Source organism: Salvelinus alpinus, chromosome 17, assembly GCF_045679555.1.
Source record: "Salvelinus alpinus chromosome 17, SLU_Salpinus.1, whole genome shotgun sequence".
NCBI classification, from domain to species: Eukaryota; Metazoa; Chordata; class Actinopteri; order Salmoniformes; family Salmonidae; genus Salvelinus; species Salvelinus alpinus.
Genome location: NC_092102.1, coordinates 54,207,376 through 54,228,252, shown reverse-complemented (window position 1 = coordinate 54,228,252; position 20,877 = coordinate 54,207,376). Strand labels below are relative to the sequence as shown.

At 48.4% G+C, this 20,877-nt stretch overlaps 1 protein-coding gene across 1 annotated transcript in view; it reads right to left on the bottom strand.

Moving 5' to 3' along the window:
* Positions 1-4,275: 4,275 nt before the first annotated feature.
* Positions 4,276-20,877, bottom strand: part of LOC139543167 (nerve growth factor-like) — a 194,578-nt gene continuing 177,976 nt past the window's right edge. Inside the window, exon 2 of the mRNA XM_071349417.1 lies at positions 4,276-7,165. Within this exon, the coding sequence (XP_071205518.1) occupies positions 6,306-7,154 (849 nt within the window). The 5' untranslated portion in view covers positions 7,155-7,165 and the 3' untranslated portion in view covers positions 4,276-6,305. The remainder of the gene's footprint in view (positions 7,166-20,877) is intronic.

Genomic DNA, 20,877 nt, shown 5'->3' with positions numbered 1-20,877 from the left:
TCTTTGTGTTGTTGTTTGTTTAGTGTTTTACAATGTTCCCAGAAGTGGTTAGATTATATGGATTCTTCAATTACATTGAGCTGGTTTCTGACGTGCTGTTCCTTCTTTTTCCGTATTTCTGTATTGTTTTAGTGATTCACCATAGTGAAGGCGTAGACTCCGGTTTTCCGAGTCTCTATGTTTTTGGTTGGATAGGTTTCTCAATTTCTTTCTTAGATTTTTGCATTCTTCATCAAACCATTTTCATTGTTGTATACTGTAAATATACTGTTTAGGTTTTCTACTGCCAAGTTTACACCTTCACTACTACAGTGGAACATTTTGTCCAGGAAATGTATTTGTTAGGATTTTCTACTGCCAAGTTTACACAAGTTTTCGCAACAAAGCATCCTTCACTCATGTTGCCAAACATACCCTCATAAAACTGACCATCCTACCGATCCTCGACTTCGGCGATGTCAAATACAAAATAGCCTCCAACACTCTACTCAACAAATTGGATGCAGTCTATCACAGTGCCATCCGTTTTGTCACCAAAGACCTGCATACTCTCGTTGGCTGGCCCTCGCTTCATACTTGTCGCCAAACCCACTGGCTCCAGGTCATCTACAAGTCTCTTCTAGGTAAAGCCCTGCCTTATCTCAGCTCACTGGTCACCACAGCAGCACCCACCCGTAGCACCCAGCAGGTATATCTCACTGGTCACCCCCAAAGCCAACACCTCCTTTGGCCGCCTCTCCTTCCAGTTCTCTGCTGCCAATGACTGGAACGAACTGCAAAAATCTCTGAAGCTGGAGACTCTTACCTCCCTCACTAGCTTTAAGCATCAGCTGTCAGAGCAGCTTACAGTTCACTGCACCTGTACATAGCCCATCTGTAAATAGCCTATCCAACTACCTCATTCCCATACTGTATTTATTTATTTATCTTGCTCCTTTGCAATCCAGTATCTCTACTTGCACATTCATCTTCTGCACACCTATCACTCCAGTGTTAATTGCTATATTGTAATTACTTCGCCACTACGGCCTATTTATTGCCTTACCTCTCTTATCTCACCTCATTTGCTCACACTGTATATAGACTTTTCTACTGTATTATTGATTGTATGTTTGTTTATTCCATGTGTAACTCTGTGTTGTTGTTTGTGTCACACTGCTTTGCTTTATCTTGGCCAGGTCGCAGTTGTAAATGAGAACTTGTTCTCAACTGGCCTACCTGGTTAAATAAAAAATATATTTAAAAAACACGTTCACTATTACAGTGAAAGGTTTTATCCAGGAAGTTGTCTAAAAGGGATTGAATTTGTTGTTGCCTAATTGTTTTTTGGTAGGTTTCCAAACAATTTTCATTCCATCTATAGCATTTCTTAATATTACTCAGTTCCTTTGGCTTTCATGCCTCATGATTAAGTATTGCTCTGTTCAAGTAGACTGTGATTTTGCTGTGGTCTGATAGGCATGTCAGAGGGCTGACTGTGAACGCTCTAAGAGACTCCGGGTTAAGGTCAGTTATAAAGTAGTCTACAGTACTGCTGCCAAAAGATGATCTCTCTCTCTCGCTCTCTCTCAATTCATATTAAGGGTTTTAATGGCATGGGAAACATATGTTAACATTTCCAAAGCAAGTGAAGTAGAAAATAAACAAAAGTGAAAATAACACAAAAAATGTACAGTAAACATTACACAGAAGTTCCAAAATAATAAAAACATTTCAAATGTCATATTAGTACAAAACATACAAAAAATAAATAAACATAAATATGGGATGTATTTACAAATTATCTCTCTCCCTCTCTCTCTCTCTCTCTCTCTGTCTCCATACCAACCCATCATACTCTCTCTCTCTCTCTCTCTACCACCTCTCTATCCTCCCCCTTTACTTACCCCCTCCTCCCCTCTCTCCTTCTCTCTCTCTACCTCCTCACTCACTCTACACTCCCCTTGTGTTCTCAACCCCACTTTCCCTCTCTCATTCTATTGTCCTCCGATACTCACAACTCTTCTCCCTTTTTCCTCCCTCATACTCCCCCGGTATCCAGTTTCCAGATGTAAGTTGTGACTTCATCCCTCCAGTGGTGCCGCTCAAGATTAGGATGGACACATTTTTTTAATGACCATGGCCTTATTTCTTTTACGGCATATTGGATCACTGTCAATCATATTCCATTCACCCAGCTCAATGTACCATCGATAGGTTTAGACACTACATGATAGGTTTAGATACATGATAGGTTTAGATACTACATGATAGGTTTAGATACATGATAGGTTTAGATACTACATGATAGGTTTAGACACTACATGATAGGTTTAGATACATGATAGGTTTAGATACTACATGATAGGTTTAGATACATGATAGGTTTAGATACTACATGATAGGTTTAGATACATGATAGGTTTAGATACTACATGATAGGTTTAGATACTACATGATAGGTTTAGATACATGATAGGTTTAGATACTACATGATAGGTTTAGATACTACATGATAGGTTTAGATACATGATAGGTTTAGATACTACATGATAGGTTTAGATTCTACATGATATGTTTAGATACTACATGATAGGTTTAGATACTACATGATAGGTGTAGATACTACATGATAGGTTTATATACATGATAGGTTTAGATACTACATGATAGGTTTAGATACATGATAGGTTTAGATACTACATGATATGTTTAGATACTACATGATAGGTTTAGATACTACATGATAGGTTTAGATACTACATGATAGGTTTATATACATGATAGGTTTAGATACTACATGATAGGTTTAGATACATGATAGGTTTAGATACTACATGATAGGTTTAGATACTACATGATAGGTGTAGACACTACATGATAGGTTTAGATACTACATGATAGGTTTAGATACTACATGATAGGTTTATATACATGATAGGTTTAGATACTACATGATATGTTTAGATACTACATGATAGGTTTAGATACTACATGATAGGTGTAGATACTACATGATAGGGTTAGATACTACATGATAGGTTTAGATACTACATGATAGGTTTAGATACTACATGATAGGTTTATATACATGATAGGTTTAGATACTACATGATAGGTTTATATACATGATAAAAATAACCTGTTTTTTTTTCTTCTATGTATTATCTTTTACCAGATATAATGTGTTTAATTCTCCTACATTAATTTCACATTTCCACAAACTTCAAAGTGCTTCCTTTCAAATCATTTCAATAATATACATATCCTTACTTCAAGTCCTGAGCTACAGGCAGTTGGATTTGGGTATGTCATTTTAGGAGAAAATTGAAAAAAAGGGTCTGCAACAGAATCGGCGGAATGAAAACACCCCTGATTAGTACTAGATTCAAAATCTGATCCTTTGATTGGGTGAACAACATATATGTTCATGCTGCAAAAACTCTGAGTGGTTGGAGTTTATGAAGTTGTCATAATTACTGTGTTAGTCTATGGAACGGGATGAGCCTCCTACGTTTGTTATTGAAGTCAATGTACCCGGAGGAGGATGGAAGCTAGCTGTCCTCCGGCTACACCACGGTGCTACCCTACAGAGCGCTGTTGAGGCTACTGTAGACTTCCATTACGAAACAGTCTGTTTTAATACATTATTTGGTGACGTGAATATATTTAGTATAGTTTTATCTAAAAAGGATATATTTTTTTAATGTTTCACTATTTTAACTTTTATGAAATTCACTGAGGTGGATGCTCCTCCCCTTCTTCCTCTGTGAAGACTCGCTGACCACCAGTGATAGCTCTGACATTACGTCATTCCCAACACCATTCCGGAAGGCTCCGTTCACCCCAGTGCTCCAAGGTCTCCAAGGTGACAGGTATACCGGTGTTCTAGGAGCAGCTTGGTGATCTCTCCTGGAAGGTGTATTATGCTGGGTCAACACGGCCAGGGTGAGATTCCACCTCTCTGACACGCACGCATGCACACACATGGTATTAATAGAGATCATCCGTATCCCCCAACCATGTGACAGGAGACAGGAGGCAGGAGGCAGGAGACAGGAGGCAGGAGGCAGGAGACAGGAGACAGGAGACAGGAGGCAGGAGACAGGAGGCAGGAGAAAGGAGAAAGGAGAAAGGAGACAGGAGGCGGGAGATTGGAGACGGGAGAAAGGAGACTGGAGACGGGAGAAAGGAGACAGGAGGCAGGAGACAGGAGACAGGAGACAGGAGACAGGAGGCAGGAGACAGGAGACAGGAGACAGGAGACAGGAGGCAGGAGACAGGAGACAGGAGACGGGAGACAGGCATGTACTGAAGTGTTTAATAAATAACAGCATCATCATCAACAACAACAAAAAGTTGAATTCATGATGTACAGTGCCTTCGGATGGTATTCAGACCCCTTGACTTTTTCCACATTTTGTTACTTTACAGCCTTACACTAAAATGTATTAAATAATTTTCCCCCCTCATCAATCTATACACAATACCCCCTTAATGACAAAGCAAAAATAGGTTTTTAGAAATTGTTGCTAATGTATATAAAAAAAAATAGAAAAAAATATCACATTTACATATGTTTTCAGACCCTTGGCTGTGTGTTTAGGGTCGTTGTCCTGTTGGAAGGTGAACCTTCGCCCCAGTCTGAGGTCCTGAGTGCTCCGGAGCAGCTTTTCATCAAGGATCTCTCTGTACTTTGCTCCGTTCATCTTTCCCTCGATCCTAACTAGTCTCCCAGTCCCTGCCACTGAAGAACATCCCCACAGCATGATGCTGCCACCACCATGCTTCACCGTAGGGATGGTGCCAGGTTTCCTCAAGACATGACGCTTTGGTATTCAGGGCAAAGAGTTGAATCTTGGTTTCATCAAACCAGAGAGTTTTGTCTCTCATGGTCTGAGTCTTTCGGTGCCTTTTGGCAAACTCCAAGCGGGCTGTCATGTGCCTTTTACTGAGGACTGGCTTCCGTCTGGCCACTCTACCATAAAGGCCTGATTGGTGGAGTGCTGCGGAGATGGTTGTCCTTCTGGAAGGTTCTCCCATCTCCACATGTGGAACTCTAGAGCTCTGTCAGAGTGACCATCGGGTTCTTGGTCACCTCCCTGACCAAGGCCCTTCTTTCCTGATTGCTCAGGGCGGCCAGCTCTAGGAAGAGTCTTTGGTGGTTCAATTTCGAGTCTCGTAACAAAGGGTATGAATACTTATGTAAATAAGGTATTTCTGTTGTGTATTTTAATACATTTGAAAAAATGTCTACAAACCTGTTTTCACTTTGTCATTATGGGGTATTGTGTGTAGTTTGATGAGCAATTTATTTTCTGTTGAAAAAGTCATGGGGTCTGAATAGTTTCTGAAGCCACTGTATATATATACACTTATTTAATATATATTCGACTGTATAAACTATAAATATGACATGCAGTTCTCATAAGTTAGAAGAACCAGAAATCTGACTGAGGTAGGAGGGTAGGGAGAGGGGAAGGGGCTGGTCGGATACAGGTGAGTGTGTGTGTGGGAGTGTGTCTGTGTGTGGGAGTGTGTCTGTGTGTGGGAGTGTGTCTGTGTGTGGGAGTGTGTCTGTGTGTGGGAGTGTGTCTGTGTGTGGGAGTGTGCCTGTGTGTGGGAGTCTGTCTGTGTGTGGGAGTGTGTCTGTGTGTGGGAGTCTGTCTGTGTGTGGGAGTGTGTCTGTGTGTGGAGTGTGCCTGTGTGTGGGAGTGTGTCTGTGTGTGGGAGTGTGTCTGTGTGTGGGAGTGTGTCTGTGTGTGGGAGTGTGTCTGTGTGTGGGAGTGTGTCTGTCTGTGGGAGTGTGTCTGTGTGTGGGAGTGTGTCTGTGTGTGGGAGTGTGTCTGTGTGTGGGAGTGTGTCTGTGTGTGGGAGTGTGCCTGTGTGTGGGAGTCTGTCTGTGTGTGGGAGTGTGTCTGTGTGTGGGAGTCTGTCTGTGTGTGGGAGTGTGTCTGTGTGTGGAGTGTGCCTGTGTGTGGGAGTGTGTCTGTGTGTGGGAGTGTGTCTGTGTGTGGGAGTGTGTCTGTGTGTGGGAGTGTGTCTGTGTGTGGGAGTGTGTCTGTCTGTGGGAGTGTGTCTGTGTGTGGGAGTGTGTCTGTGTGTGGGAGTGTGTCTGTGTGTGGGAGTGTGTCTGTGTGTGGGAGTGTGTCTGTGTGTGGGAGTGTGTCTGTGTGTGGGAGTGTGCCTGTGTGTGGGAGGGGAGTCTAACACTACAATACATCTGTAGTGGCTGTTTCAAGGTTGTTTACGTGTCAGACTGTGCAATCGGTGTTTGTTTGTGTGTGTGTGTGTATATATGGGTCCATCGTCCTAGGGGTGAGAGGTCAGTGCCTCCAGGACTTGCGGCTGAGGACACACACACACGCTGCGTTGATGCGTATCAGCCTCCACGCCGTCTGCTCCTTGAACTTGGTGAGCGCACGCACGAACGTGTGTGTGTTGGTGCAGTAGGAGTTCCAGTGCCGGCTGTCGATGCCGCGACACCCTGCTTTAGAACTGGCCCCTCCCCCAGCTCCGCCCCCCAGGGGTGTGGCCACGCGGCAGGTGGTCTCGTAGAAGAACTGTCTCTTGCGGACGTTGTCTATCTTCACCTCTGGTAGAACCTCCACCTCGTTGCCGGCGATGTCCGTGGCCTTGGTCAGGTTCCCCAACCACACGCTGACGCTGTCACACACGGAGTATTCCCCCCGGTGCATGGGCTGCCCCCCCGCTCTCCGCCTCACCCTCACTCCCCCATCCCCCACCCCCTCCTCCTCATCCCCTGTCTCCCCCCCAAGGGTGTGGTGAGACGGGGGTACGTCACTGAAGACGACGCGCGGTGAGGTGCGGTACTTCCGCTTGCTGAACAGTTTGGGGTCCACCTCCGGGACGGAGGGGGTAGAGGAGGAGTCTGTCTCAGAGTGGCCCAGGGAAGAGCTCCTGTCCTGGGGTAGAGAGGCTGGTCTGTGGGCCTGTCTGGTCCGGCTGGGTCTCTGCTGAGTCTCCCTGTCTGCTGCTGGCTGCTCCTGCTGAGGTGACACTGACAGGCGGGCCGTCCGCTGCTGTTCTGCTCTGCCATTGGCTGCTGTGTGTTGTTCTGCACTGTGATTGGCAGCCACCGGGCCCAGGGCCCCGTCCATGTTCAGTACAGCCTGGATGCCAATGAGCAGGAGCACCAACAGCAACGACCTCATGGGCACACGTCCTGTCAACAACAACACACGTCCTGTCAACAACAACACACCCTTTCAACAACAACACACGTCCTGTCAACAACAACACACCCTGTCAACAACAACACACATCCTGTCAACAACAACACACCCTGTCAACAACAACACACGTCCTGTCAACAACAACACACCCTGTCAACAACAACGAAAGTCTTGTCAACAACAACACACGTCCTGTCAACAACAACACACGTCCTGTCAACAACAACACACCCTTTCAACAACAACACACGTCCTGTCAACAACAACACACGTCCTGTCAATAACAACACGTCCTGTCAACAACAACACACCCTGTCAACAACAACACACCCTGTCAACAACAACGAAAGTCTTGTCAACAACAACACACGTCCTGTCAACAACAACACACGTCATGTCAACAACAACCCACGTTCTGTCAACAACAACACACGTCATGTCAACAACAACACACGTCATGTCAACAACAACACATGTCCTGTCAACAACAACACACGTCATGTCAACAACAACCCACATCCTGTCAATAACAACACACGTTCTGTCAACAACAACACGAGTCCTGTCAACAACAACAACACACGTCATGTCAACAACAACACACGTCCTGTCAACAACAACACACGTCCTGTCAACAACAACACACGTCCTGTCAACAACAACACACGTCATGTCAACAACAACACACGTCATGTCAACAACAACAACACACGTCATGTCAACAACAACACATGTCCTGTCAACAACAACACACGTCATGTCAACAACAACCCACGTCCTGTCAATAACAACACACGTTCTGTCAACAACAACACGAGTCATGTCAACAACAACACGAGTCCTGTCAACAACAACAACACACGTCATGTCAACAACAACACACGTCCTGTCAACAACAACACACGTCCTGTCAACAACAATACACGTCATGTCAACAACAACACACGTCATGTCAACAACAACACACGTCCTGTCAACAACAACACACGTCATGCCAACAACAACACACGTCCTGTCAACAACAACACACGTCCTGTCAACAACAACACACGTCCTGTCAACAACAACACACGTCATGTCAACAACAACACACGTCCTGTCAACAACAATACACGTCATGTCAACAACAACACACGTCATGTCAACAACAACACACGTCCTGTCAACAACAACACACGTCATGTCAACAACAATACACGTCATGTCAACAACAACACACGTCCTGTCAACAACAACACACGTCCTGTCAACAACAATACACGTCATGTCAACAACAACACACGTCATGTCAACAACAACACACGTCCTGTCAACAACAACACACGTCCTGTCAACAACAACACACGTCATGTCAACAACAACACACGTCATGTCAACAACAACACATGTCCTGTCAACAACAACACACGTCCTGTCAACAACAACCCACGTTCTGTCAACAACAATACACGTCCTGTCAACAACAACACAACTCAGGTCAACAATAACAACACAAGTCCTGTCAATAACAACACAAGCCCTGTCTACAACAACACACGTCCTGAAACAGTTCCAGATAAATTAACACAGTGCCAAAGACACAGATACATTAACACAGTGCCAAAGACACAGATACATTAACACAGTGCCAAAGACACAGATACATTAACACAGTGCCAAAGACACAGATACATTAACACAGTGCCATAGACACAGATACATTAACACAGTGCCAAAGACACAGATACATTAACACAATATGGACTCTGTGTTCTATAAATCCTCTTCACAGACATAGAACATGAGTGGGCATTGACCAGACGACAGCTAGAGTCAGTAGTGTGTGTTAGAGTGAAATATACAATACATTACAGAAACCCTCCAAAAACTACTTATGTAGTAATTTAAAGAATTTTTACTTAAGTACTTTAAACTCTTGATACTCAAACCCTTGACAGTCGACACACCAGATGTATGTCTTTGAGCCAATGCGTTTTAAATCATACACTCAAGAAGTTATAAAGATAATTTAGTTGCGAATGTCAACCTGCAGTACCCCGGTCGGCCTTCAACTAGATTTACTCAATGAGAGGGGGCAGCACTGAGCTAGCAACGTCACTTCCTGGAGTATCTCAAACTGCACATGTTATATATCCTGAGACACCATCTTAACTGACTTCATTTGGCTTCGATGCGCTCTTGAGTCGTCACATATGAATGAATGGTGACACGTGATTAATGGCTTTGTCCGTTCATATATACAGTCATTGGATATAACACACAAAGGCACACATTAAAAACATGTGGTTTGTGGCTGGGCTCAGTCCATACACATACTACTCTCTGCATACTTGACCTGTAACCTGCCCTCCGCAAGCATGTGATTGGTGGAATTTCTGAGTGAATGTTTGACAGGAATGTAGCCTGGAATAGAAGGAGCTGGCTAGGCCCTCCCAGTCTCTCTCTATGACCAGCTGGCTAGGCCCTCCCAGTCTCTCTCTAGGACCAGCTGGCTAGGCCCTCCCAGTCTCCCTCTATGACCAGCTGGCTAGGCCCTCCCAGTCTCTCTCTAGGACCAGCTGGCTAAGCCCTCCCAGTCTCTCTCTAGGACCAGCTGGCTAGGCCCTCCCTGTCTCTCTCTAGGACCAGCTGGCTAGGCCCTCCCAGTCTCTCTCTAGGACCAGCTGGCTAGGCCCTCCCTGTCTCTCTCTAGGACCAGCTGGCTAGGCCCTCCCAGTCTCTCTCTAGGATCAGCTGGCTAGGCCCTCCCAGTCTCTCTCTAGGACCAGCTGGCTAGGCCCTCCCAGTCTCTCTCTAGGACCAGCTGGCCCTCCCAGTCTCTCTTCAGTACCAGCTGGCTAGGTCCTCCCAGTCTCTCTCTAGGACCAGCTGGCTAGGCCCTCCCAGTCTCTCTCTAGGACCAGCTGGCTAGGTCCTCCCAGTCTCTCTCTAGGACCAGCTGGCTAGGTCCTCCCAGTCTCTCTCTAGGACCAGCTGGCTAGGCCCTCCCAGTCTCTCTCTATGACCAGCTGGCTAGGTCCTTCCAGTCTCTTTATAGGACCAGCTGGCTAGGCCCTCCCAGTCTCTCTCTATGTCCAGCTGGCTAGGCCCTCCCAGTCTCTCTCCAGGACCAGCTGGCTAGGCCCTCCCAGTCTCTCTCTAGGACCAGCTGGCTAGACCCTCCCAGTCTCTCTTCAGTACCAGCTGGCTAGGCCCTCCCAGTCTCTCTCTAGGACCAGCTGGCTAGACCCTCCCAGTCTCTCTTCAGTACCAGCTGGCTAGGTCCTCCCAGTCTCTCTCTAGGACCAGCTGGCTAGGCCCTCCCAGTCTCTCTCTAGGACCAGCTGGCTAGGCCCTCCCAGTCTCTATCCAGAACCTGCTGGCTAGGCCCTCCCTGTCTCTCTCTAGGACCAGCTGGCTAGGCCCTCCCAGTCTCTCTCCAGTACCAGCTGGCTAGGCCCTCCCTGTCTCTCTCTAGGACCAGCTGGCTAGGCCCTCCCAGTCTCTCTCTATGACCAGCTGGCTAGGCCCTCCCAGTCTCTCTCTAGGACCAGCTGGCTAGGCCCTCCCAGTCTCTCTCTATGACCAGCTGGCTAGGCCATCCCAGTCTCTCTCTATGTCCAGCTGGCTCTCCCTGTCTCTCTCCAGTACCAGCTGGCTAGGCCCTCCCAGTCTCTCTCTATGACCAGCTGGCTAGGCCCTCCCAGTCTCTCTCTAGGACCAGCTGGCTAGGCCCTCCCAGTCTCTCTCTAGGACCAGCTGGCTAGGTCCTCCCAGTCTCTCTCTAGGACCAGCTTGCTAGGCCCTCCCAGTCTCTCTCCAGGACCAGCTGGCTAGGCCCTCGCAGTCTCTCTCTAGGACCAGCTGGCTAGGCCCTCCCTGTCTCTCTCCAGTACCAGCTGGCTAGGCCCTCCCAGTCTCTCTCCAGGACCAGCTGGCTAGGTCCTCCCAGTCTCTCTCTAGGACCAGCTGGCTAGGTCCTCCCAGTCTCTCTCTAGGACCAGCTGGCTAGGCCCTCCCTGTCTCTCTCCAGTACCAGCTGGCTAGGTCCTCCCAGTCTCTCTCTAGGACCAGCTGGCTAGGCCCTCCCAGTCTCTCTCTAGGACCAGCTGGCTAGGCCCTCAAAGTCTCTATCCAGAACCTGCTGGCTAGACCCGCCCAGTCTCTCTTCAGTACCAGCTGGCTAGGCCCTTCCAGTCTCTCTCTAGGACCAGCTGGCTAGGCCCTCCCAGTCTCTCTCCAGGTCCAGCTGGCTAGGCCCTTCCTGTCTCTCTCCAGTACCAGCTGGCTAGGCCCTCCCAGTCTCTCTCTATGACCAGCTGGCTAGGCCCTCCCAGTCTCTCTCTAGGACCAGCTGGCTAGGCCCTCGCAGTCTCTCTCTAGGACCAGCTGGCTAGGCCCTCCCTGTCTCTCTCCAGTACCAGCTGGCTAGGCCCTCCCAGTCTCTCTCCAGGACCAGCTGGCTAGGTCCTCCCAGTCTCTCTCTAGGACCAGCTGGCTAGGTCCTCCCAGTCTCTCTCTAGGACCAGCTGGCTAGGCCCTCCCTGTCTCTCTCCAGTACCAGCTGGCTAGGTCCTCCCAGTCTCTCTCTAGGACCAGCTGGCTAGGCCCTCCCAGTCTCTCTCTAGGACCAGCTGGCTAGGCCCTCAAAGTCTCTATCCAGAACCTGCTGGCTAGACCCGCCCAGTCTCTCTTCAGTACCAGCTGGCTAGGCCCTTCCAGTCTCTCTCTAGGACCAGCTGGCTAGGCCCTCCCAGTCTCTCTCCAGGTCCAGCTGGCTAGGCCCTTCCAGTCTCTCTCTAGGACCAGCTGGCTAGGCCCTCCCAGTCTCTCTCTATGTCCAGCTGGCTAGGCCCTCCCAGTCTCTCTCCAGGACCAGCTGGCTAGGCCCTCCCAGTCTCTCTCTAGGACCAGCTGGCTAGACCCTCCCAGTCTCTCTTCAGTACCAGCTGGCTAGGCCCTCCCAGTCTCTCTCTATGTCCAGCTGGCTAGGCCCTCCCAGTCTCTCTCTAGGACCAGCTGGCTAGACCCTCCCAGTCTCTCTTCAGTACCAGCTGGCTAGGCCCTCCCAGTCTCTCTCTATGTCCAGCTGGCTAGGTCCTCCCAGTCTCTCTCTAGGACCAGCTGGCTAGGCCCTCCCAGTCTCTCTCTAGGACCAGCTGGCTAGGCCCTCCCAGTCTCTATCCAGAACCTGCTGGCTAGGCCCTCCCTGTCTCTCTTTAGGACCAGCTGGCTAGGCCCTCCCAGTCTCTCTCCAGTACCAGCTGGCTAGGCCCTCCCTGTCTCTCTCTAGGACCAGCTGGCTAGGCCCTCCCAGTCTCTCTCTATGACCAGCTGGCTAGGCCCTCCCAGTCTCTCTCTAGGACCAGCTGGCTAGGCCCTCCCAGTCTCTCTCTATGACCAGCTGGCTAGGCCCTCCCAGTCTCTCTCTATGTCCAGCTGGCTCTCCCTGTCTCTCTCCAGTACCAGCTGGCTAGGCCCTCCCAGTCTCTCTCTATGACCAGCTGGCTAGGACCTCCCAGTCTCTCTCTAGGACCAGCTGGCTAGGCCCTCCCAGTCTCTCTCTAGGACCAGCTGGCTAGGCCCTCCCAGTCTCTCTCCAGGACCAGCTGGCTAGGCCCTCCCAGTCTCTCTATAGGACCAGCTGGCTAGGTCCTCCCAGTCTCTCTCTAGGACCAGCTGGCTAGGCCCTCCCAGTCTCTCTCCAGGACCAGCTGGCTAGGCCCTCGCAGTCTCTCTCTAGGACCAGCTGGCTAGGCCCTCCCTGTCTCTATCCAGAACCTGCTGGCTAGACCCGCCGAGTCTCTCTTCAGTACCAGCTGGCTAGGCCCTTCCAGTCTCTCTCTAGGACCAGCTGGCTAGGCCCTCCCAGTCTCTCTCCAGGACCAGCTGGCTAGGCCCTTCCAGTCTCTCTCTATGACCAGCTGGCTAGGCCCTCCCAGTCTCTCTCTAGGACCAGCTGGCTAGGCCCTCCCTGTCTCTCTCCAGTACCAGCTGGCTAGGCCCTCCCAGTCTCTCTCCAGGACCAGCTGGCTAGGTCCTCCCAGTCTCTCTCTAGGACCAGCTGGCTAGGTCCTCCCAGTCTCTGTTTAGGACCAGCTGGCTAGGCCCTCCCTGTCTCTCTCCAGTACCAGCTGGCTAGGCCCTCCCAGTCTCTCTCCAGGACCAGCTGGCTAGGTCCTCCCAGTCTCTCTCTAGGACCAGCTGGCTAGGTCCTCCCAGTCTCTCTCTAGGACCAGCTGGCTAGGCCCTCCCTGTCTCTATCCAGAACCTGCTGGCTAGACCCGCCCAGTCTCTCTTCAGTACCAGCTGGCTAGGCCCTTCCAGTCTCTCTCCAGGACCAGCTGGCTAGGCCCTCCCAGTCTCTCTCCAGGACCAGCTGGCTAGGCCCTTCCAGTCTCTCTCTATGACCAGCTGGCTAGGCCCTCCCAGTCTCTCTCCAGGACCAGCTGGCTAGGTCCTCTCAGTCTCTCTCTAGGACCAGCTGGCTAGGCCCTCCCAGTCTCTCTCCAGGACCAGCTGGCTAGGCCCTCCCAGTCTCTCTATAGGACCAGCTTGCTAGGTCCTCCCAGTCTCTCTCTAGGACCAGCTGGCTAGGCCCTCCCAGTCTCTCTCCAGGACCAGCTGGCTAGGCCCTCGCAGTCTCTCTCTAGGACCAGCTGGCTAGGCCCTCCCTGTCTCTATCCAGAACCTGCTGGCTAGACCCGCCGAGTCTCTCTTCAGTACCAGCTGGCTAGGCCCTTCCAGTCTCTCTCTAGGACCAGCTGGCTAGGCCCTCCCAGTCTCTCTCCAGGACCAGCTGGCTAGGCCCTTCCAGTCTCTCTCTATGACCAGCTGGCTAGGCCCTCCCAGTCTCTCTCTAGGACCAGCTGGCTAGGCCCTCCCTGTCTCTCTCCAGTACCAGCTGGCTAGGCCCTCCCAGTCTCTCTCCAGGACCAGCTGGCTAGGTCCTCCCAGTCTCTCTCTAGGACCAGCTGGCTAGGTCCTCCCAGTCTCTGTTTAGGACCAGCTGGCTAGGCCCTCCCTGTCTCTCTCCAGTACCAGCTGGCTAGGCCCTCCCAGTCTCTCTCCAGGACCAGCTGGCTAGGTCCTCCCAGTCTCTCTCTAGGACCAGCTGGCTAGGCCCTCCCTGTCTCTATCCAGAACCTGCTGGCTAGACCCGCCCAGTCTCTCTTCAGTACCAGCTGGCTAGGCCCTTCCAGTCTCTCTCCAGGACCAGCTGGCTAGGCCCTCCCAGTCTCTCTCCAGGACCAGCTGGCTAGGCCCTTCCAGTCTCTCTCTATGACCAGCTGGCTAGGTCCTTCCAGTCTCTCTCTATGACCAGCTGGCTAGGTCCTTCCAGTCTCTCTCCAGGACCAGCTGGCTCGTCCCTCCCCGAGCCTTTGAAAAAAAAACATGTAACCCTCCAAAATGATCATTAAAGAAAATAGCAGAGAATATTACATTTGTCTTTAGTAGGCTGTCAACGTTGCAGTAGTAACTTCTGTCAGATCAACCCGTGGTTGACCACTACTGCTGTCGTTCATACCACATTCATGTTATCCACTAGAGGGCAGCATTTACCAATTCAGTGGTTAAGGGCCGTCCACATCAAGGACCGTAACTAGAACGATAAATTATACATAACTAGAAATCATTGGCGAGCATCCACACAAGAGGAAAGTTGATAATTCTCCAGTATCCTACACCTGTCAGTCAACTGCTCAAAGCATCCTACTGCACGCTGTAGGAATATTAATGCAGTGGTGACACAGACCGTTCGCCGGGTCAGGGCGTTTCTGTCATCAGCGCAACAATGTTATCATCGCTGTCTGTCATCAGCGCAACAATGTTATCATCCCTGGCAAGTGATGCACTCTCTCTGCAGCTTCCCCCAACAGTTCTTTGGCCCAGGCCTATTTTACATTCAGCCATTACCAAGAGCAAGCCTGCCTCTCTCCAATGAAAAGCCTATTGGGCCTAATATAAAATATACTAGAAAATACCTGTCCTATAGCTTCTCATGAGATTTCACCAGAAGAGGGTTAGAGGGGCTTCCTTAGCCTATAGCTGACTGCGCAACTGAAGGAGAGGCGCTTGAGTTGTGTAGCAGAAGAAGCTAAATATTAGCTAGATATCAGGCCACTCATTAGGGAAATATTAGGGCTATAAATATTTACCTGTGTAGGTGTCAGAGCGGTGTGTGGTGTCAGAGATGTGTGGTGTCAGAGATGTGTGTCTCAGAGTTGTGTGTCTCAGCGCTGTGTGTTGTCAGAACTGTGTCTGGTGACAGAGCTGTGTCTGGTGTCAGATCTGTGTCTGGTGTCAGATCTGTGTATGGTGTCAGATCTGTGTCTGGTGTCAGAGATGTGTCTGGTGTCAGAGATGTGTCTGGTGTCAGATCTGTGTCTGGTGTCATATCTGTGTCTGGTGACAGAGATGTGTCTGGTGTCAGATCTGTGTCTGGTGTCAGAACTGTGTCTGGTGTCAGAGATGTGTCTGGTGTCAGAGATGTGTCTGGTGTCAGATCTGTGTCTGGTGACAGAGCTGTGTCTGGTGTCAGAGATGTGTAGTATAGAGGTCTACCTGAACTAGCTGTAGTATAGAGGTCTACCTGAACTAGCTGTAGTGTAGAGGTCTACCTGAACTACCTGTAGTATAGAGGTCTACCTGAACTAGCTGTAGTGTAGAGGTCTACCTGAACTAGCTGTAGTGTAGAGGTCTACCTGAACTACCTGTAGTATAGAGGTCTACCTGAACTAGCTGTAGTGTAGAGGTCTACCTGAACTAGCTGTAGTGTAGAGGTCTACCTGAACTACCTGTAGTATAGAGGTCTACCTGAACTAGCTGTAGTATAGAGGTCTACCTGAACTAGCTGTAGTGTAGAGGTCTACCTGTAGTATAGAGGTCTACCTGAACTGGCTGTAGTATAGAGGTCTACCTGAACTAGCTGTAGTGTAGAGGTCTACCTGAACTAGCTGTAGTGTAGAGGTCTACCTGAACTAGCTGTAGTGTAGAGGTCTACCTGAACTAGCTGTAGTGTAGAGGTCTACCTGAACTAGCTGTAGTGTAGAGGTCTACCTGAACTACCTGTAGTATAGAGGTCTACCTGAACTAGCTGTAGTATAGAGGTCTACCTGAACTAGCTGTAGTGTAGAGGTCTACCTGTAGTATAGAGGTATACCTGAACTAGCTGTAGTGTAGAGGTCTACCTGAACTAGCTGTAGTATAGAGGTCTACCTGAACTAGCTGTAGTATAGAGGTCTACCTGAACTAGCTGTAGTGTAGAGGTCTACCTGTAGTATAGAGGTCTACCTGAACTAGCTGTAGTATAGAGGTCTACCTGAACTAGCTGTAGTGTAGAGGTCTACCTGAACTAGCTGTAGTGTAGAGGTCTACCTGAACTAGCTGTAGTGTAGAGGTCTACCTGAACTAGCTGTAGTATAGAGGTCTACCTGAACTAGCTGTAGTGTAGAGGTCTACCTGAACTAGCTGTAGTGTAGAGGTCTACCTGAACTTGCTGTAGTGTAGAGGTCTACCTGAACTACCTGTAGTATAGAGGTCTACCTGAACTAGCTGTAGTATAGAGGTCTACCTGAACTAGCTGTAGTGTAGAGGTCTACCTGTAGTATAGAGGTCTACCTGAACTAGCTGTAGTATAGAGGTCTACCTGAACTAGCTGTAGTATAGAGGTCTACCTGAACTAGCTGTAGTATAGAGGTCTACCTGAACTAGCTGTAGTATAGAGGTCTACCTGAACTAGCTGTAGTGTAGAGGTCTACCTGAACTAGCTGTAGTGTAGAGGTCTACCTGAACTAGCTGTAGTGTAGAGATCTACCTGAACTAGCTGTAGTATAGAGGTCTACCTGAACTAGCTGTAGTGTAGAGGTCTACCTGAACTAGCTGTAGTATAGAGGTCTACCTGAACTAGCTGTAGTGTAGAGGTCTACTTGAACTAACTGTAGTGTAGAGGTCTACCTGAACTAGCTGTAGTGTAGAGGTCTACCTGTAGTATAGAGGTCTACCTGAACTAGCTGTAGTGTAGAGGTCTACCTGAACTAGCTGTAGTGTAGAGGTCTACCTGTAGTATAGAGGTATACCTGAACTAGCTGTAGTGTAGAGGTCTACCTGAACTAGCTGTAGTATAGAGGTCTACCTGAACTAGCTGTAGTGTAGAGGTCTACCTGAACTAGCTGTAGTGTAGAGGTCTACCTGAACTAGCTGTAGTATAGAGGTCTACCTGAACTAGCTGTAGTGTAGAGGTCTACCTGAACTAGCTGTAGTGTAGAGGTCTCCCTGAACTAGCTGTAGTATAGACGTCTACCTGAACTACCTGTAGTATAGAGGTCTACCTGAACTAGCTGTAGTGTAGAGGTCTACCTGAACTAGCTGTAGTGTAGAGGTCTACCTGAACTAGCTGTAGTGTAGAGGTCTACCTGAACTAGCTGTAGTATAGAGGTCTACCTGAACTAGCTGTAGTGTAGAGGTCTACCTGAACTAGCTGTAGTGTAGAGGTCTACCTGAACTAGCTGTAGTGTAGAGGTCTACCTGAACTAGCTGTAGTATAGAGGTCTACCTGAACTAGCTGTAGTGTAGAGGTCTACCTGAACTGGCTGTAGTGTAGAGGTCTACCTGAACTAGCTGTAGTATAGAGGTCTACCTGAACTAGCTGTAGTATAGAGGTCTACCTGAACTAGCTGTAGTATAGAGGTCTACCTGAACTAGCTGTAGTATAGAGGTCTACCTGAACTAGCTGTAGTGTAAAGGTCTACCTGTAGTATAGAGGTCTACCTGAACTAGCTGTAGTATAGAGGTCTACCTGAACTAGCTGTAGTGTAGAGGTCTACCTGAACTAGCTGTAGTGTAGAGGTCTACCTGAACTAACTGTAGTGTAGAGGTCTACCTGAACTAGCTGTAGTGTAGAGGTCTACCTGAACTAGCTGTAGTGTAGAGGTCTACCTGAACTAACTGTAGTGTAGAGGTCTACCTGAACTAACTGTAGTGTAGAGGTCTACCTGAACTAGCTGTAGTGTAGAGGTCTACCTGAACTAGCTGTAGTATAGAGGTCTACCTGAACTAGCTGTAGTGTAGAGGTCTACCTGAACTGGCTGTAGTGTAGAGGTCTACCTGAACTAGCTGTAATGTAGAGGTCTACCTGAACTAGCTGTAGTGTAGAGGTCTACCTGAACTAGCTGTAGTATAGAGGTCTACCTGAACTACCTGTAGTATAGAGGTCTACCTGAACAAGCTGTAGTGTAGAGGTCTACCTGAACAAGCTGTAGTGTAGAGGTCTACCTGAACTAGCTGTAGTATAGAGGTCTACCTGAACTACCTGTAGTATAGAGGTCTACCTGAACTAGCTGTAGTGTAGAGGTCTACCTGAACTAGCTGTAGTGTAGAGGTCTACCTGAACTAGCTGTAGTGTAGAGGTCTACCTGAACTAGCTGTAGTGTAGAGGTCTACCTGAACTAACTGTAGTATAGAGGTCTACCTGAACTAGCTGTAGTGTAGAGGTCTACCTGAACTAACTGTAGTATAGAGGTCTACCTGAACTAGCTGTAGTGTAGAGGTCTACCTGAACTAGCTGTAGTATAGAGGTCTACCTGAACTAGCTGTAGTGTAGAGGTCTACCTGAACTAGCTGTAGTGTAGAGGTCTACCTGAACTAGCTGTAGTATAGAGGTCTACCTGAACTAGCTGTAGTGTAGAGGTCTACCTGAACTAGCTGTAGTGTAGAGGTCTACCTGAACTAGCTGTAGTATAGAGGTCTACCTGAACTAGCTGTAGTATAGAGGTCTACCTGAACTAGCTGTAGTGTAGAGGTCTACCTGAACTAGCTGTAGTATAGAGGTCTACCTGAACTAGCTGTAGTATAGAGGTCTACCTGAACTAGCTGTAGTGTAGAGGTCTACCTGAACTAGCTGTAGTATAGAGGTCTACCTGAACTAACTGTAGTATAGAGGTCTACCTGAACTAGCTGTAGTATAGAGGTCTACCTGAACTAGCTGTAGTGTAGAGGTCTACCTGAACTAGCTGTAGTATAGAGGTCTACCTGAACTAGCTGTAGTGTAGAGGTCTACCTGAACTAGCTGTAGTATAGAGGTCTACCTGAACTAGCTGTAGTGTAGAGGTCTACCTGAACTAGCTGTAGTATAGAGGTCTACCTGAACTAGCTGTAGTATAGAGGTCTACCTGAACTAGCTGTAGTATAGAGGTCTACCTGAACTAGCTGTAGTGTAGAGGTCTACCTGAACTAGCTGTAGTGTAGAGGTCTACCTGAACTAGCTGTAGTGTAGAGGTCTACCTGAACTAGCTGTAGTATAGAGGTCTACCTGAACTAGCTGTAGTGTAGAGGTCTACCTGAACTAGCTGTAGTGTAGAGGTCTACTTGAACTAACTGTAGTATAGAGGTCTACCTGAACTAGCTGTAGTATAGAGGTCTACCTGAACTAGCTGTAGTATAGAGGTCTACCTGAACTAGCTGTAGTATAGAGGTCTACCTGAACTAGCTGTAGTGTAGAGGTCTACCTGAACTAGCTGTAGTGTAGAGGTCTACCTGAACTAGCTGTAGTGTAGAGATCTACCTGAACTAGCTGTAGTATAGAGGTCTACCTGAACTAGCTGTAGTGTAGAGGTCTACCTGAACTAGCTGTAGTATAGAGGTCTACCTGAACTAGCTGTAGTGTAGAGGTCTACTTGAACTAACTGTAGTGTAGAGGTCTACCTGAACTAGCTGTAGTGTAGAGGTCTACCTGTAGTATAGAGGTCTACCTGAACTAGCTGTAGTGTAGAGGTCTACCTGAACTAGCTGTAGTGTAGAGGTCTACCTGTAGTATAGAGGTATACCTGAACTAGCTGTAGTGTAGAGGTCTACCTGAACTAGCTGTAGTATAGAGGTCTACCTGAACTAGCTGTAGTGTAGAGGTCTACCTGAACTAGCTGTAGTGTAGAGGTCTACCTGAACTAGCTGTAGTATAGAGGTCTACCTGAACTAGCTGTAGTGTAGAGGTCTACCTGAACTAGCTGTAGTGTAGAGGTCTCCCTGAACTAGCTGTAGTATAGACGTCTACCTGAACTACCTGTAGTATAGAGGTCTACCTGAACTAGCTGTAGTGTAGAGGTCTACCTGAACTAGCTGTAGTGTAGAGGTCTACCTGAACTAGCTGTAGTGTAGAGGTCTACCTGAACTAGCTGTAGTATAGAGGTCTACCTGAACTAGCTGTAGTGTAGAGGTCTACCTGAACTAGCTGTAGTGTAGAGGTCTACCTGAACTAGCTGTAGTGTAGAGGTCTACCTGAACTAGCTGTAGTATAGAGGTCTACCTGAACTAGCTGTAGTGTAGAGGTCTACCTGAACTGGCTGTAGTGTAGAGGTCTACCTGAACTAGCTGTAGTATAGAGGTCTACCTGAACTAGCTGTAGTATAGAGGTCTACCTGAACTAGCTGTAGTATAGAGGTCTACCTGAACTAGCTGTAGTATAGAGGTCTACCTGAACTAGCTGTAGTGTAAAGGTCTACCTGTAGTATAGAGGTCTACCTGAACTAGCTGTAGTATAGAGGTCTACCTGAACTAGCTGTAGTGTAGAGGTCTACCTGAACTAGCTGTAGTGTAGAGGTCTACCTGAACTAACTGTAGTGTAGAGGTCTACCTGAACTAGCTGTAGTGTAGAGGTCTACCTGAACTAGCTGTAGTGTAGAGGTCTACCTGAACTAACTGTAGTGTAGAGGTCTACCTGAACTAACTG